Source organism: Phaseolus vulgaris, chromosome 7 (assembly GCF_000499845.2).
Source record: "Phaseolus vulgaris cultivar G19833 chromosome 7, P. vulgaris v2.0, whole genome shotgun sequence".
Lineage (NCBI taxonomy): Eukaryota > Viridiplantae > Streptophyta > Magnoliopsida > Fabales > Fabaceae > Phaseolus > Phaseolus vulgaris.
Genome location: NC_023753.2, coordinates 39,319,294 through 39,338,894, shown reverse-complemented (window position 1 = coordinate 39,338,894; position 19,601 = coordinate 39,319,294). Strand labels below are relative to the sequence as shown.

The 19,601-nt window shown below is 29.5% G+C and overlaps 2 protein-coding genes across 2 annotated transcripts; both read left to right on the top strand.

The window, feature by feature from the left end:
- Positions 1–6,416: 6,416 nt before the first annotated feature.
- LOC137827480 (protein PSK SIMULATOR 1-like) lies at positions 6,417–9,266 on the top strand. The gene has a single exon (XM_068633639.1). It carries the CDS (start codon positions 7,079–7,081, stop codon positions 8,864–8,866), a length of 1,788 nt encoding a protein of 595 aa, XP_068489740.1. The 5' UTR covers positions 6,417–7,078; the 3' UTR covers positions 8,867–9,266.
- A 5,897-nt stretch (positions 9,267–15,163) lies between these two features.
- Positions 15,164–19,153, top strand: LOC137827487 (bet1-like SNARE 1-2). Its single transcript, XM_068633646.1, has 6 exons — positions 15,164–15,356; positions 16,987–17,143; positions 18,103–18,159; positions 18,235–18,294; positions 18,389–18,474; positions 18,768–19,153. Exons 1-6 carry the CDS (start codon positions 15,343–15,345, stop codon positions 18,793–18,795), a joined length of 402 nt encoding a protein of 133 aa, XP_068489747.1. The 5' UTR covers positions 15,164–15,342; the 3' UTR covers positions 18,796–19,153.
- The last annotated feature ends 448 nt before the right edge of the window (positions 19,154–19,601 follow it).

Genomic DNA, 19,601 nt, shown 5'->3' with positions numbered 1-19,601 from the left:
ATATAACAGAAAAATGTCCTTATTACAAATAGTGAACATAATGTTTTGTTGCATAAGAATAAATTAAGAAATGGGAATTTTTTTATATTGAGAACAAAATTGTGAAAATATTTTGTGTGAATTCATTATTAATTTGATATGGTTTATCAAAGTTTAAGCCTGAAAATAATTTTCAAATTTATAATATGAAAAATAAAATCTAGTATTAGCAATTAAATAATATAAATTCCACTAAATTCAAATAATCCATTTTTTTAAAGTTATATAGATATTGATTACGTCATACACAGTAGAATCAATAAATTATGAGACCATGTATCTCTATACAAAAATAAATAAATTTTATGCATGCTCCACACCCCCAAACTGTGTGCTTTTAATAGAATTAAGTTTCTGTTCAAATGATTGAACATTTTTTAAAATTTTAAAGTCATATTTATTCAAATAAAATAAAATTTGACTTGCTATCTAAGTTCTAACATGTGATTTTGTTTTGTTTTCTAAATCATAAATATATTTTTTTATAGTAACAATTTGTAAATCATTAAAACAGCGTAATGTGGATAAAAACTCTTTCTATCACTTTCTTCACTTCACAGTACTTAAATACAAAATTCTAAAAAAATCTAAATTTGATATTATCTATATTATATTATATATAAAGGATTCTCCTCTTTAATTGTTCTCAATTATTTTTTTATTTTATTCTTATTTTTATTTTATTCTTATATTAATATTTAATTTTATTTTAGTATTATGAACATTATCATCATTTCCTTTTTTTTTTTAAATATTTATATGTAGTTTTGAATTTTAATTTGAATATTTATTATTTCTCTTTGCCACATGTAACATTTTTTTTTAACTATCGCTCTTCACTTTTTCATTAACCCACTTCTGCTCTATATTTCTTCATTAACCTTAAAGTGTATTGTCTTAAAGTTCTTTTTGACCAGTAGTGGATGACATGATAAACCCAACAAATTCTTGCTAAGATAAATTTTAAATAATTTTGATACCATATTAAAAAGTATACTTTAAGCATAACTCAACCTTATAAAATCGACTTAGGTGAGATTTGCACTTACTTGAATACTATGAAATACTCTAATCTCTAATCAATGTGAAATTTTCAACAAAATCATTAAATAAAAATAATTTAAAATAAATAAAGTAATCATTATATTAATTAAATTATATATTATTACAGAGATTAAACATATTATGGATATCTAAATATTTTTTTCAATAAAAAAAAGTTGTATATTACAAATGATTTACTTTAAAAATCTCCTTTTGAGGAAAAAGGAATTGAAAAGAGAAAAAAAGTATGATTGAAGAGAGTTGTAATAGGGAAACCTTCTTTATATATGAATTGAGATGAAGAAGAAAAGCACAATGATGAGAGACAAAAGAAAGGGAAATCTAACAGATTTTAAAATAGCAGTTGATAAGCTCAATAAGTATTGTCAGCTTCTCTTTCTCCACAAAAACAACTTTATTTTTCCAACATTTATCCAATCTTTAAGAACAACATGGGACCCATTTTTAGGGTTTCTTTTTCTTCTTCTTCTTCTTCTTCTTCTTCTTCTTACTATTGCAACTATTATATTCATATGCCTTCTTTTTCTTTCAATTAATAGTTATATACTAATCCACCATTTTCTTACCCAAACATTCAAACTATTGGAAGTTTCTAAATTGACCATATAAGCATAATTAGTCACTAAATTCAATAATATCACCTTTGAATATTTTCAGATTTGCAAGTTCTGATAACTCACTATTCTTCCTTTTTCATGTTTTTATATACAATTTGCTGAGAGCTGACACAACCAATTTAGACAATTAATTTTCTAAACAATACGTAGAATTGATTCAATAAAAAAAGACTCAAATTATATAAAAAAAAATATAGTATAGAGACCTTAAACAAAAAAAAATATGAATAGTTCAAGATTTACAAAATAATTCAACCTAAATATTTTTACATGGTCAAGTGATAAAAAAATAGTGATAGATTTTAAAATAAATGTTATAAAACGACCGAATTTTTTAAAGTGATAATTCATATAATTGACTCACATTATACATGGTCATGAACTATTTATTTTAATTTCAAAATTACACCAAAAAATTGTGTTTTTTTCCTTTCATGATTACTATTTAACTAATAATTTTCTACCACTCTTGCTCATTTTCTTTCATCAATTATTACAACTATGAACTATGCTAGATACATGAAATTTAACTTATAAAATTGTCCTCGCTTGTATTCTACAATTTTTTTATCAATAAATAATAAATTAAATAATTCTTTTATCAACAAAGAATAAAATAAATAAAATAAAGTATTTTAGAATTATTCCAACCCTCTTATAAAAAGTTCGAAACATATCAATCTACCTCAATGAAGATTACATTGATCATAAAAACAGTTATAAAAACATAAATTAATTAGTCAAATTGCAATTAATAAACTTTATCCTAATTCATATTTTTAATATATATGTCTCCACTTCTATCAAACCATTATACCCTTTTAACTATCCTTAAAACTACTTACTAAAACAATCCACTATACTATATTTGCATCTTATTTTAATCTATTTTTTTTTCTTCTATTTAACCTAAGCTTTCTTTTATTTTGTTTCATAACAAATATATGAAGCCATAGTTTATTATAAAGAGTATATTGCTTTTAAATTTACATATATATAGATGATGCATGGAAGTGATTATTAAGATGGATACCACGAGAGGCCACATGATGAGAATTTTGAGGAGAAAAGATAAACAAAAGGTGAAAAGCAAGCATGATCCATGATTACTGAGGAAAAAGCATGGAGATTGTGTTAGGTTCATCTTTCTTTTTGTCACTATTTGGTTGCCCTTTTGCAGAGTGAATATCCATGTGGGTGAAGGGTTTATTTTGGTTTTGGTCACCAAGTAAGTGAAGTAACCTTTCCCAATTAATAATTAATATCCTAATTAATAAAAAAACAATACAATGACACCAAATCCCACTAGGGAAAACTTTTGACAAATTTCCCTCGTAGGGTCTTTTTCCAGATTCATTATTTTGTTTGGTCAGTTTTCATCGGAAACACTATTCTTAACAAATCGAAACCACTCCAATGTCATATAATGCAGGCGAGGCATGAACCGAAAGGGACAATAGAAATGCTAGTTATTCCGATATCATCAATATAGTTTTGATAATTATATATTTTTTTCTCCTTCAATCCGACGAAGTATCTTTTAAGAATAAAATCGTAACGAAACATCAATCTCTAAATCATATAATATCTCGAATATAATAATTGACTATAATGATACTATCTCTCGATACTCGGAAGAATTTCTTCTATCCCTTTTTACATTACCATTTTGTGCCACTTCATGCATATAAAAAGCAAAATGTTCCATTTGAAAAGAAAAAGAGAAGGAAGGAAAACTAAAAGGAAAAGTTGGGAAAAGAAAAAGAAGATGATAAGAATAGATATATACCAACTATTTAACTATTTAAGCTATCATTTCTTTGTTTGATTTTTTATATATATGTTAAAATTTTCAAATAAATGATATTCATAATCAAAGTACCATGATTGGTATTGGTCTTTGGTATTGTAGAAATGTAAGAATAGACCAGATCTTCTTACGAAAACTTATAATTTAAGTTGTTTAAAGTCTAATTTAGTATAATGTATTTAATAAAACTCTATGAGAAAATCATAAAATAGAAATCAATTTTAGTAGTTAAAACATTGGTAGCTAATTAGATACCAATTTAGAAACTATTTATCAATAATATAAACTAATTTAGAAATCAATAATATTTTTAGTCTCTAAAATGATATCTAATTTAGTCACTATAACAACTAATTATTTTTTGTCTCTAAATTTGGTTTTTATTTAATGATTTTCTTGTAGTGAAAGATTAGATTTAAATTTTCATTATAAAAAGATATGAAAAAAAACTATTAATTAAGTTAGATACATCATCGTGCTTATTTTTAAAAATTATTAAATATTAATATACATTTTACATTTAAATTTAATGTATTCTTAAATTTAAAATATTGTATCATAAATGTTCTTACAATGTACGAGACCGAATATCTCCTAACAAGTATCTTCTTTTGGTAGTCTCCTTTCATGATCTGTCCGTTAGATCCGAAGGGTATGGTATCTGCAAAGATACTCCAATACTCAAGTTAGCTGAGAGTGAAAATATGTCTACATGTTCAGAGCTAAAAGAGCCATTACTTTTGCCATGGGGTCTACCTCTATTTATATTTTTTTTTATGGATTTTGTATTCTGCGAGGATTAGTGCAGACCCAATATCCTTAATCTGCCTTTGACTCTAATAATCATTTTGAAAGTAATGGCCGATTAACCCAAATAAATTATAAAAAAATTCATATTCAATCTTTAAAAAGATTAGTTCAAACATAAAAAAAAAATCTTGAAAAGCTAATGCTAAATTACATAATAAATTTCCATGAACCAAATTATGAAAATCATAATTTTAAATAAAAAATTCTCACCGTAACATTTCAAAAATTCAACTAATATAAATCCAAAATAATTCATATTTACTTAAAATTATTATATAAATTTATCATATATATATTCATATTAACTCATTTTTCTAACATGTTTAAGCAAGTCTAAACCCTAAAATAAAGGAACAGCGAGAAACATTTGAAACTTCTTTAGGATCAAATTTTGACCAATTTCTTTTTCCTATTCTTAGAATGCATAACAATGGCATTTTCCAAACAAATTTCTAACTACCACAATAATATTCCTTTTGTTCTTCCCAACATTCATACATTCATTATTCTAGTTCCTTCCAAAATCCTTTTTTCATCGTCTCAAATTGATTTGCATTGTTTGGACCAAAAGTCACGTCAGATCCAACGTTAATGGTTTGTTTGTTTAGTTGGATTGGAAGGATAAAGAAAAGAGCACTATTCTGAAGGAAGAATAGTCAAATTCTCCATAGTTGGTGTCCTAACTTCTCCCCTTTTGACCCTAATTATTTGTTTTTTTCTCAAACTACTTTTCCAAGTTTCTTGTGCCTTTCAATTCCTCAGATTTTGGGAAATGTAGTTAATTACTACGATTATATTATTGTTTATCAATCATAGTTATAAATGCCACCACTGTCCTAATATATATATTTTTTTAAAATGTATAATTTATTTCATAAATTTTTTAATTCAAACAACTTGGAAAAAAAAGGTATCAGAAAATATCCACTAAAAACCAACAATTTTTTTAATGAAAATTTATGAAAAAAAACCTACACATAAACACTCTACATCAATGTTACGATGACCTAAAAAAAAGTTTGAAATTAATTTACTAAAAATTATAAAATATTTCCATAGATTTAAAAAGAGATAATAAGTTATAAAAAATTGGGAACAATATTATTCATGCGAAATATCTACTTATTTTAGTAATGATCAATTTTGTTTTTTTGAAAATTTCTATTTATTTTAAGTGAGATGTGATATTTTTAGCCCTTTTTTTATGAAACCCAAACTTTGATTCTAATTAAAAGCCATAAAAGGCCAAACACATTGGATTTAATTTCGATTTGGATAATATTATAGGAACACGGTTAAACTTAATGAATGAGTTGCGTATAAATTTGTAAAGATTATTTTAGTGAAATTGAAAGACTCCAAAAGAAAAATTTACAAAAAAAAAAAAAAACACTTAGAAAATTTTTTAGTGATATACAAAATATTATTTTCTTAACTTCCCCTAAAAGATGAAAAACATTTAATTTGTCTTGTACCTAGACATTCCATTCACTCTTCAAATTGCTATAACATTAGAATATGACTCATTCAATAATTTCAAATTTGGCAGAATAGTCAAAGGGGTTATGATATGATCGTGAGCCACAAATAAAAACCTAAGTCTAATGAAATTTGATCACAATTTCTTGGCAATGAAAACTCTAAGTAGATCCTAAAATTTCTTAGTTTATGACTTTTATGACTTCTTTCATTCTTCACCAATTTCAAGCTACATCAACTTATCTCTTTCACATCTAAATTTCCCATGATTTTGGTTGGAATTTTCAATTAGGGTAAGCATCCCAAAAGAAAAGTTCCCTCCAATTCAAACCAACATCTTTGTGATTTTGTTGATATAAAGTGAAGAAAAAAAGAGGGTCTCTAATATTTTAAACCTATAGAGAAGATAGCATTACAAGTTTTTCTTGGGTTAAGCATTAAAAATTGAAAAAGTGTAGTAGGAAATTTCGTGAAGCAATAACTTGGATTGTTAATTGTAAAGAATGGGTTAATTGGAAGAGAGGAATTGAATGAATGGAGCAGCTACAATGCTTCCAAATTTAAAAACCACATTCCACTTTCTAAAATTCTGATACCACTTTTTTAACACCAGACACCAATCATCAAACAAACCAAACTCTCACACTTCAAAAACCAACACAACACAACACTTGTTGTCTCAAACCATCTCTCTCTCTCTCTCTCTTGTTATTGCTGCACTGTTCAATCAAGTACACCCATCATCTTCCCTCACTTCACGCCTGCTATAGCACTCAATTTGTGGCGCATGCTAGTAACTACTAGTGGTTTTAACTAACCCTTCTTCCCTTGGAACAATTTTCAACCTTCTTCTTCTTCTTCTTCCTCCTCCTCTTCCCATCATGTCACACCTACCTTTTCTTCTCTCTCTCCCAATGTTTTAACTTTCTTAAACACCCTCTGACTTCTCCACTACCTCTTCCATTTACATCATTTCCTTTCCCACCCTTGGTTATTTATCAACATACCCCTCAAACAATTCAACCAAAGTTTGCAACTTCGATAACCCTTTGGCCTTTTCTTCTTCTTCCTCTTAATGGGTCTCTCTCCAATTTCCCTCACAGAGTTTATCTGTTCGGGTGTCTGAGCTTGGGCATTCAGGTTTCACTGTTCTATGTTCCCAAAGGTGTAGCCTTGGGGGTGTGGAAGTGGGAGTGTGAGAGTTGTTTTTGGTGTTGGCACATCCCATTTTGAAGAAAGTGTGTGCGTGGCTGCAGCTATGGTTGCAGAAGCTTGGATTGTAAAGATGGGTAACCAGGTAAGTTCCAATCTCAAGCATGCCCTTCTTCTTGAAACTTTGACAAAGAGGAAGCAGAACAACAAGAGGTCAGAGACCAAAGAGACCATAGGTATTCTTTCTTTTGAGGTAGCGAATGTGATGTCCAAAACTGTGCACCTCCACAGGTCGTTGTCAGAGTCTGAGATCTCAAAGCTGAGGAATGAGATCTTGGGCTCAGAGGGTGTTAGGAATTTGGTGTCCTCTGATGAGGGTTATCTCCTTGAGCTGGCTCTGGCAGAGAAGCTTGAGGAGTTGAATAGGGTCGCTAGTGTGGTCTCTAGGCTGGGGAAGAAGTGCTCTGAGCCTGCCCTGCAAGGGTTTGAGCATGTGTATGGGGACATTGTTGGTGGGGTTATAGATGTGAAGGAATTGGGGTTCTTGGTTAAGCACATGGAGGGAATGGTGAGGAAAATGGATAGGTATGTTAGTGTCACTAGGAATTTGTACAGTGAGATGGAGGTGTTGAATGAGTTGGAGCAAGCAGTGAAGAAGTTTCAGCATAACCAGCATGAGGAGAGTAGGAGGGCTTTTGAGCAGAAGCTCATGTGGCAGAAGCAAGATGTGAGGCATCTTATGGATGTTTCCATTTGGAATCAGAACTTTGACAAGGTTGTTGAGTTGTTGGCTAGGACAGTTTGTACCATTTATGCTAGGATTTCTGTGATCTTTGGAGAACCCGCTATGAGGAAGAACACCCTTGGCCTTGGCCTTGGTGGAGCATCACAAAATGAATCCGGTTTTGTGTCTGGAAACATTAATGTTCAGACAAATTCAGAGAGGTTGAAGCGCAATCAGAGCAGGAGAAATCGATCTCATTCTGGTTCGGTTGGGAGAACAACTGCAGCAGAGAGAAGGGGAACTACTAGTAGGCCTCAGATTGATTTGAGGAGAGGTGATTTAGCCCCTCTGCGACCTGAAGATTTTGGTTTTCCATGTGGAACAAGTCCAGGGAGACTTTTCATGGAATGCCTGAGTTTGAGTAGCTCAGTTTCAAAATTTGATGATGCTGATGATGGCTATGTTGACCAACATAGTAGCTGTAGGAGTGCTGTGATAGGGAGTAACAGCATGAAGAGGGATCATGTGTGCTATTCTGGTATTCTAAATCATGCTCAAAATGGTGTTCCTTTCACTGGACAAATTAAATCTGGTGTACAAAGTTGTTCTACATTAGGTCCCAAAAGTAGATTAGTTGTTTATGCTCCTCCTTCCACACTTGGAGGCTGTGCTCTGGCATTGCACTATGCCAATGTCATAATCGTCATTGAGAAGCTGCTTCGCTACCCTCATTTAGTTGGCGAGGAAGCAAGGGATGATCTATATCAGATGCTACCTACAAGCTTAAGGCTATCCCTTAAGGCCAAACTGAAGTCTTATGTGAAGAACTTGGCCATATATGATGCCCCTCTTGCCCATGATTGGAAGGAGAATCTTGATGGAATACTCAATTGGCTTGCTCCACTTGCCCATAACATGATCAGATGGCAAAGTGAGCGCAATTTTGAGCAACACCAAATTGTTAGCCGCACAAATGTTCTTCTACTTCAGACATTGTTCTTTGCTGACAGGGAAAGGACTGAGGAATCAATATGCCAACTTCTTGTTGGGTTGAATTACATATGCCGGTATGAGCATCAACAGAACGCGCTATTGGATTGCGCTAGCAGTTTTGATTTTGAAGATTGTGTGGAGTGGCAATTACAATGTGGAGATTCTTTTATCAGTTGATCACATTTTGGATTTTAAAATCTTCAATATGGTGGTGAGCATTTTCTTTTACAAAGTGGAACTAAGAACTTTGTTCTTTGAGGATTAATGTTGTTGAAGACTTGGAAAGCATAATTGTATTTATTTTACAGTTTGACTTGCATTGGATAAACAGTCATATTTATAAAGGGGCATAGAAGTTCATGCTGAACTTGTATATATTTTTATGTACAGATTGCTTATTGCTTAGAGCTTGCTTTGTTAGAAACGTTATCATGAATAGCACAGAAACTGGTATTGGTTTCTTAATGTTGATTTGTTGGTGCTTGTATTTCTATTCTGGTTCTGTATCTTGACCAATTCATAGTGCCTATTCAAAGAATGTATGCACACTGAATTATAAATTGCTATCTTTTGCTTAGGGAGGAGTGAGGGAGTTTACATTGTTTGAAACTAGCAGATAGTACTTACAAAGGGAAATTTTGTACATGGATGGTGTCACTATTGGTTAACAATCTATCAAAGATGCTTGTTCCTGTTATAGACCCTTGAACTAAATCACAAATATTGGTAACTTTTGTTGAATCTGCTAACCCTCAAAGCTGAGATTTTGTGTCTTTTATAGGCTAGATCTCTGTTGCTGTTGTAGAAAAAGCTCTCTGAAAATTGAACATTAAATTAGCAGCTACTTTTCACAATCATGAAAAGATGCAGGAACAATAATTCTCCAGAGATTCTTTGAATTTCTTTTCCACAAGAAAGAAGAGACTGCAAACCTTGTGAAATATCTAGAATTTTGTACATGTAAGAGAATCAGCTTCATTCTGCTGAAATCTCTTGATTTGTTTCCATTATGGTGCTTGAGAAGGGTGTTCTACAATGGTGTAGAGGCCAAGATGAGACTACCATATTGATGAAAGAAGTGACTTGTGCTGTCACTGCACTGTTTGAATCACTTTATAACTAACATAGGAAAATCACACTATGACAAGACTGCATTGACATTGCTGATCCACCTGTCTCATATTCATTTATAACACAGCTGAAACTTTATTGTCTTCTGCTTGGTTTTGCTTCATACGATACCTCTCCATGCACTATATTAAATTCATGCATCGACTTTAGCACCAAGCTAATATTTTCATCAGCAAATCATAAAAAAATCACTCCAAATTGTCAATGCCCTGAAAGTAATAAAAATATGTGGTATATTTTATGAATAAATAATTCATTCAATGATGGTATAATTTAGTCACAAATAGCTTTGTATAATACATATGTTGATTTTACTGTACTTTTTTTACTTAAATCCATTTTTCTTCTCCTAGTTTTATGAATCTGCAAATTTTAGTCCCTGGATTGAATCACATTTTTAGTTCTCTAGTCTTGCAAAATTAAGTAACTATGGCCCACTGAGGATATGTTACACTGATTTTTCAGCAGAAAATTCAGTGTTAGTGATACATTAGTTTCTGTATTAATAAAAAGTTGAATGATAAACTTGAATATGTATTATGGCTAAATTTTTTTGAATTTGACACTTTACTAATAGATGTCATATAAGTATCAGTATCTAACACTAACACGGACACACTATTTAAGAAGTGTGTCTGAGCTTCATAGCTAAAAATACAATATTTTTTTTTGTAAGAATTAGATAATATAAGAAATGAGCAAACCAAATGTGTGATTAGGCAACAAAAAGATGAGAAATAAAGAAGAGAGGTATGAGAAAAAGATAGATGAAAGCATGGTTTGGAAAGATTCATGAAATAGGTGTATTTTGGGATGAAGGGACAAAGGTGAAAAGTGGTGTTACTTGTTGTTTAAGCATAGAAAGTGTCAGATCTGAGTTGAATTGATTTAGTGGTGTATTATTATCTTAGTGGGAACACAAAGAGTGGCTACCATGTCAGTTGAATTAATATAATTAATGGCTAAGTCCAGGCTGGGAAAGTAGATGCCATGAAGTGGAGAAACATAGGTGGGTAGAAGAGGGCATTCATTCATTCATTCACTCACTTTGGCAATAAAAATGGCTTCCAAAGGGTGTGAGTGTGTAGTTGGATGCCATTAATCTTTTGTGGGGGTTGGGTTGGGTTGTTTTTGTGGGGGTTCTTCTCTCCTTTCATCACTTTCTTTTTATTATGTCACTCAAAATCAAAGGTCCACACTACTTAGATTCTTCCTTTTCATTAACATATGTCTTTCTTGCTGCTCTTCATCAAATCAAATCACATTCCATACACATATTATAAAGTTTTTTCATAAATATCTTTTCAAAATTACTGCTACACATATCTTTTTGGTTTCAAACTATATGTATTATAAATAAAGAACTAAGATAAAACAAAGGAGAAAAAATACAAAAGAATATGAGAAAAAATACACTAATATTCTTTCTATTAGTCTCTAAAAATTGGAAAACAAATATTAATGAGACTCAACTTAGAACAAATATTCTTGAAAAAAATAAGAACTTAAGACTTCGATGTAAATATAAACCAGCTATGATACTATATTATAAATATAGAACCGAAATAAAACCAAAGGAGAAAAAAAAAAAGATAAATGATATTATAATAATATGTTTGAGATTTTCTTTTGTTCCTTCATAATTTTTTTCTCTGTTTTTTTATTTTATTTTGTATTTTTATTAGCTATGTTAAGTGGTATTTCAAATACTTTTGGACTTTTCTTTGAGTCACCGAGCAATTTTTTTATACATGTTTTTATATATTTATATACTTAAATATAAATGTATATATATATTAAAAAAAATTATTTTAACTTTTTGAAAATATAATTATTATTTTATTAAACAGATCAATCCATAAGCATATGGACCAATTTAATCTAAATTTATTTAGAACGGGTATTAAATGTATCAGACAAAAAATGGTCCAGTTTAATTTAGATAATATTTTTTTAATCTAATTTGACCTATTTTATTAGTTTTTGGAACCATTTTATCATACCAAACTTATTTTTTACTGCTACAGTTTTAAATTGTGAATGAATGTACCTATTTAAAATAACTGCGATTTAATATAATAATAATTTTTACTAGTAAATATTAACGACTTTTATTTAAATTTGAATATTTATTGCAGTTCTTACTCATGTCTTAAGAATTGAGTTATGATATATGAAGGATTATTTAAAAGAAAAAGCTGTGAAAACCAACTACCACAATATTCAATTAAACCAAATTTGTCACATATTATAATTTGATTACAAAATATGTAAAAAAAAAAAAAAATACAAAAAAAATACAAAACCTAAGATATAATCATGTCAATTGAAAAAAACTATTTCTTCTCGTTGGGAATCTCACGTCGATTAAAGATTGAAACATTTCATTTTTTATAACTGAGTACAAATATCACCTTATAAACCAGATTGAAAAAAACTATTTCTCCTCGTTGGAAATCCCACGTCGACTAAAGATTCAGACATTTCATTCCTTATAACTGAGTGCAAATCTCACTTCATAGACCGGTTTGATAAGATTGAGTTAGAGTTAAAAGTTCAATTTTTTTTATTAAAAAATTCCTATATTGTTTCTGATCCACCAATTTCAACTAAATCTTGAAGTGAATTAAATATGGGTGAATTGATTTTAGGGTTCTAACATAGAGAGTGTAGAGAAGTGATTAATAATAGGTTGTTGTGTGTTTGGGAAGCACTTATAACTTCTCCACCAATATGGTTTCTAGTCAATTTTGAATTAATGGCTTCTTTTCAGCAATGCAATTAGCCAAAAGTTTTGTCATTGTTCATATCACTTTGTTAACCCATTATAGTAAGGTCAGAGACAAACTTTTTGTTCAATAAATGTAAGACTTGGAACCAAAAATTATAAATACTGCAAATTCTCACTCATTTTTTTTAAGGAATAAACAAACATCTTCCATGAAAATAAATATAAAAAATAATTTCATTTGAGTTTAATTGCTTAGTTAATATTCCTAGTTTTTAATGTTTTCCAATAAACTTCACAAAGTATTTTATTGTTCTTTTGTTCATTCAAAATTTAAGGTTTTTCATAAGTGCTAATCAAAATATAAAGAATTCACACAAACTTATTTGTTTTTGGTTCAATTTATTCAATTTCACTTTTAAACTAAATCTCATAAAAAATGTATTTTTTAAAAAAAATTTATATTTGAAATCAAATTTTTTTTTTTACCTCAATATCTAACTTTCTGAAAATAGGTTTCTCACACAACAAATCATGTTAGGGTTTCTATATTAACCCCAAGACAACATTACTAACAAAAAACAAACAAACACATGTATAATACAATTTTACATTACAAATTAACATTATTATCAAAATAAATCTGAAACTTTTATTAAAAAAAATAATAAAATAAACACTTAAAAAAATGTTATTTTAACTAATACACAATAACATAATTATGATGTATATGATGTGTCACAATATAAATTTAAAATTACTCAATAAATTACGTGAAATCCACATTTCAGAAAAAAACTTTTTTTTCAATTAATCATTAAACTCTAAACATTATTATCAAAATAGATCTGAAAATTTTAATAAAAAATAATAAAATAAATCCTAAATCTAAATAATAAATCCTAAATCCTAAATAATAAAATAAAAACTTAAAAAATATTATTTTGACCCATACTAAATAACATAATTATAATTATAATGTGTCACAATATAATTTTAAAATTATTTAAGCTTTTTATAAGAAATTCATAAAAAAAATATTATTTTTTCAATTATAATATGGTGTAAGATTATCAACTCATCAACATTTCTGGAAAAATAAATCTAATTTTTGTGGATATTAAAATTTGGAGAAGTGAAACTACATTATATTTTAAAAATAAGTGGATCATATGAAATTTTATTATCTATGCATGCTTATGGTCCCCACCAAAAACTACTCTACCTTTCTCACTGAATATTTAACTCACTTGTGCCTCTCACATGAACAAATTGCATGTGCACACTTTCTTATCAAACTTATATTTTTTTTTATGTTTTCCCTTTTCTTAATATTTTAATTATAAAATTTAATAATGACTTCGATTATTTGTTTAAACAATTTCAACCACAAGTCCTTCAGTCATTTTTTTTATAGAACAAACAATACAAAATTGCATAAAATAAAATAAGTAATTTAAACTTAAACTTGTTAAATTGCAACCTTGAATAATAAATTAATAAAGTTACATGTTAAAAAGAACATTATAGCTATTATAAAGTATTCCAAATGCTAATCTAAATCATTCTTCTACAATTGGAACAATAACAACTAGTCCCTTCTAATATATAATTGGTAAGAACTTTAGGTCAAATTTGAAGGTTATAATGAACAAAAGACCATGTGTTAATTCAACTAATCCTCACCATAATTTAGTAGTATAAAACCACTTCTCTCATAAATGCTTTTAACATTAGAATATGTTAATCTCTTTAACATCTAAAAATAAAAAAATAAAAAATATTAGTAACTCTCAATCTAATCCTATAACTTCATAACTACTAATAATTTTAAACTATTTCAAGGATTACAAAGTGAGTCGGATCTGACACTTTAAAATAAATAATAATTTTTTTTTATATTTTTTTTAAAAAAAAATCATGTTTTTTTAATTAAATTTGATGATGGTCAATACTTTATATAAAATTTTATTCATATTAATTTTTTATACATCATTTATTTAATTGAAGTATTTTTAATATTCATTTTATTTTGTTAGGTATTAAATTTTATTTGATTAAAATATTAAAGTTTGATTCAATTTTATTGTTCATTTTTATATTTTGATTGTACAAAAAGTTATCTCAATAACTACACCCAAATAAATAGATTCAAAACAAAAAAAATATAATTTTTGTTTGAAAAGTAGTTGGACAGCCTGCAACTCAACTTGTGACGAAACGGATTGTCAATTTCACCTCATATAACCTTGTGGATCAACCCGTCCTCCTTGCTTATGACGAATCAGTGACGGGTCAAGTTTAAACGGATTAGACTAGCCTGTTTTGACACTCCTGATTAAAAATGAGTAATGTAATGAATATTAATTTTTAAAAAATATATAAAATATTGATATAAAATTCTATTTTTTTTATAACATCCACCTTCACCCTATATTAAACTTTAACATGCATCTAAAACATCTTAGGTGAGACTAATCTTGTTTTTATAATAATTATTCTGATATCATATATAAATAATTTTAATTGATTAACAATGTAAAACATTTTGGGTTTTACACTAGAAAATGCATAAAATTAAATTCACAAGTAAACAGATAAAAGGATACGACACCGTATTGACCTGTTCTCATGAGTTATGAACCCAATCCAGTTTCACACCGGTTTCTTTCTCGGATCTCGAAAAGAAGAAACTTTCTCACCATTTTCTCACAGTTTCGCAGAATCCAAACAAGAACAAGATCTTGCACATAATCATCAAATTCTCCGCGAGTCCTGAGACCTATTGCGATCAATGAGTTACAGAAGGTTCGTTTTCGAAAAGACACATTTCGATCTTTAATCTGTTCTTTCAATTTTAATTTATGCGTTTTAATTTTTAAATTGTAAAGCCTAATGCACGGCCTTGGCGATCTTGCGTTCATGCCACGTTTTTGTGCTTTGTTCATTCGCTGATTGCAACCTTTGGTGCGGTATGAGGTTGGGGTAGTACTCAGGTTTGAAGATGTTGGGGCAATGGTTTGTTTGAATAACTATTTCTGTGAAATGCACGGATATTAAAGTATTGGAGTGCATTCCGAAAAAGTTATGGTAAAAATTTCAGTGAGAGTGCATGTCTGGTTTCGACTGGTTTTGGGGGGAAATTGTTTTTCTTTTTAATTTTTCAGTTAGCATTTTGATTGTAGGCTGTTTTAAGGCAAAATAAAGTAATCTAATTCCAGAAACACGCATAGCTTTTGAAATAATGGTTCTTGTTTTTTTAAATTAATCCAAACCAAGTTTACCCTTGTAAATTTCGTAATATGCTTAGTCCTAACTAAGAGGTAGAAGTCATCATGTCTGCTGGGAAAGATATGAAAGAATTGCTAAATGGTTAATGCTTCTTCTACTGGTTCTGAAAAATAAAGTGAGGGTTTTAATAGGGTGACAAGTTTTGGAAAATTGGAGGTTTTTGAGTTCAAACAAGATTGTAAGCTGTGGTGCAATGGGAAGGTTGTTTCCTTGGGCCATTGGTTTAAATACTGGAAAAAACTTGTAGGGGAAAGGCCGCGCACACACTACAAATCTCAAACAAGGGAAGTGGAACGCCCTTGAAAACTACTTTATTTGTTTATAGCTTGAGTTAGCTTCAATTGTGGTTTGTTGTCTTGTTTATGATTATGAAGGAACTATAACCTTGAGACTATCTCTTTTACTTAACATCTTGAACTGGTACCCACTCTAGGTTTTCAGGAAAAAAAAATTTGGATTTTGATTTGTTAGGAAGCAGAGAGGGTGAGGATATGATTCAATTGCAATTTTCTTTTATTTGTCCATATTTTAATTTCAATAGTGCCTTGTCATTCAGTTTACAACACAAGGTTTGAACTTGTTGCTCTGTTTTTTCCTGAGATGTCAACTTTAATTAAACTATATTAAAATTTTAAAATAAATAAAAATGTTTATATTGAAAATCAGGATAAATTTTTCATATCAAGCTCTTACTAAAAGATACTCCGCTATATATTTTTCATCTTGGTTGTATGAGAATTTTATGTCTGAGTCCATGTTCAAGTAGAGTAGGAGATTGAGTTAGCGGGCTTTTGAGTGGCTTGTTTGTTAAAATAATACTTGTATTTTGGATTCATGGCCGTCTTGCTCATATAATCTTAACTTTTTTTAAACCGCCAATGTGAGACCTGTTCTTCAACACTTGCTTGTTTTTTAAATTTTTTTACCATTAACATGATTGACTATTGAAATTAGATTGTTTCATGTTTGGAGTTCAAACCATGAGAACCAAACCAACTTTTGAGTTACCGTTATCAAATAAAATCTGATGTAGGCTACAGATAATGTTTATTTTCTTCTAGTAGGCTTTGACGTTGTTCTAAATTGTTGTGAACTATTATTACTCTCTTGTATATTAACTCTCATAACTGTGTAATTTCAAATGCAGAGATAATCGTTCGTCCAGATCATCACTGGTAGATGGTTTTGATAATCTGGAGGAGGGTGGTCTAAGGGCTTCTTCCTCTTACTCACGTGAAATTAATGAGCATGATAATGATAAAGCCATAGAGAGTTTGCAGGACAAAGTTTCCTTTCTGAAACGAGTAAGTTTTATCTATCCAAGTACTGCTTCACTTTTGAAGTATTAAATGAATTCTGGTCTTGACGCCTGGCTATATGAATTCTTAGTTCTGATTAATGGAAAACTTCTGCTAGTGTTGAAAATATTTCTTGCCATGGCTCTATTTTTGTTCAAGTTTGGCTATACTTTTGACGCATATGTTTCTAATTTGCCCATACCGTTTTGGATCATTTGTCAAAATATTGGGAAATGTCTGCCTTGTTTTTAATTTTCTGCTCTATTGCAAAAAACGAATGTGTTTGTATTTTTTTTTATAGGCATCAGTTGATTTGTAAATAAGGGATTCTGAATTTATGTCAACTGCTGGTCCGCTAGTGCTTGTGATTAGTTCATCAAGGTTATGTGTGTGCGCGTATGCCATGACCATTGTTCCTTTTAAGTGTCTTTTATGAATTGAGAAGTACAATTAATGTTCTCATTTTTATTAAAATTATTATTATATTTCATATTATACCATTTACCTCTCTAATTAATTAATAGATTTCTCCGTCACTTATTATTCGTCCTTTGTCTTTCGCTGTAATTTCATGATAAATATGTAAAAATGATTAAAAATTAGGTGTAGGTAAGAGTATAATGATGTTTTTCAAATTATAGCAATCAATATTGTCTTGAACTTTTAAAATTACGAATAATAGGGAACAATATTTTACTAAAAACTGATAGTGAAAGGCGTAAAGGTAGCAATTGCTGGTGAAATCTCATCCATTTAAACATAATTTTTCTTTCTTATGGGGTTACTTTTAAAGTATGAATGATTGGTCAGTTACTAATATAATCTCTAAGAAATTATTTAGCCTATTGGTTTCGTTGGATAAGGTTCTAATTATTCATTTACTAATTTGCTTGGAGGAACCACTAAAATGAAATGATCTGTTGATTTATATTTTCTTGGACTGATAATATTTACTTGAACAACAGTTAACTGGTGATATACACGAGGAGGTTGAGAGTCATAACCAGTTGCTTGATCGGGTGGTATGTAAACAATACACTTGTGTTTCTGTGAGAAACTCCCTTCCCTTATTCTAATTGGCTTCCTTTGTAAATTAGGGTAACAAAATGGATGCCTCAAGGGGTATGATGATGGGAACCATGGATCGATTCAAGAAGGTAATGTTTTTCTGCATTAATGTGCCTCATTTTGTCTTCTTTTGATTTCACATGATTGGAAAACGATTTAGTGTGTGGAAACCGGATTTTGTAGGTTTTTGAGAAGAAATCAGCGAGGAAAACGTGCTCATATGTGGGTTATTTCACAGTTGCCTTCATATTCATATACTATCTTATTAGGTAAAATGATTCAATTCTCTTTTTACTGTTTGCCGTGACATGACTGAAATGAATTTATAAACTTTTAATTTTTTAATTTTTATTTTTAAATTCCTTATCCAAATAACATATTTCTCCATTAAACATTTTAAATTCTCTAAAAAAAGTGAATTACCCTCCAAAAATTCCTTATCTATACGCAGCATAAATGTATTTGTTGTCTGGATCATGTTCACTGGCACACCTGTAATGAATAACACGAGGAAAGATGTTTACTGTTCATTCACTGATGCAAACTAGCAATTTCTTTGCAGAATCCTTGGATATTTTACACTTGGGTAAGCATGTGTTGCTGAAAGCTCATATATTTGATCTTGTGGTAGATGTTTGGAAGAAAAATGATGAAATCATGTGGTGCAAAATGTTGGAACCATTCTATTCCTTTTTGGCTGAGATGGTTTTAGACTCACCTGTGATCGCAAAAACTTGTTGCATACATGAAGCTTAAGGAAAGTCTATATTGTATACTTCCTCTCTTGACCTGGTTCTATATCCATTTTTTCATAGTTGACAGTTATAGGTTTGAGTTCATTTATTATGTAAATTCCTGGAATATGAAATGATTATATTCAATTGTAAGTAGAACTGTTGGTGGATTGATTAGAATGATTGAGAGAAAAAAAAGGATCATATTCAATCACTTTGGTTTTTTCTTTGGATGATTCATTTTCTATCCAAAACCTTATAAATCCATACTTCAGGTGTGCGAAATGCTATCAATTACCATGAACTTTTAAATTACGTATTAAGCTTTTTAACTTTATTTTGGTACTAAAATAGATGGTTTTCCAATTCATCTTTGCTGAAGTTTTTTTTAAGAGATCACGTGTGGGTTAAGTTACTGCCAAGGTGTTACGTGTTTGTTTGTATAAACATCAATTCATGTGCAGAAACAGTGTTTATAGCTTTTGACTATTCTTTTACCATAATTCATAAGTTTACTTTTTTCTTCTCTTTTTTTTATCCCCTAAGTAGTTATGTTATGGTGGAATTCATTTATGCACGTATCTCCATACTTTTTTCAATGCCTTTTGTCTATGGTGGAAAGTTTCTTATTTTCTTCATTTTTAATATTCACATGCTTGTGT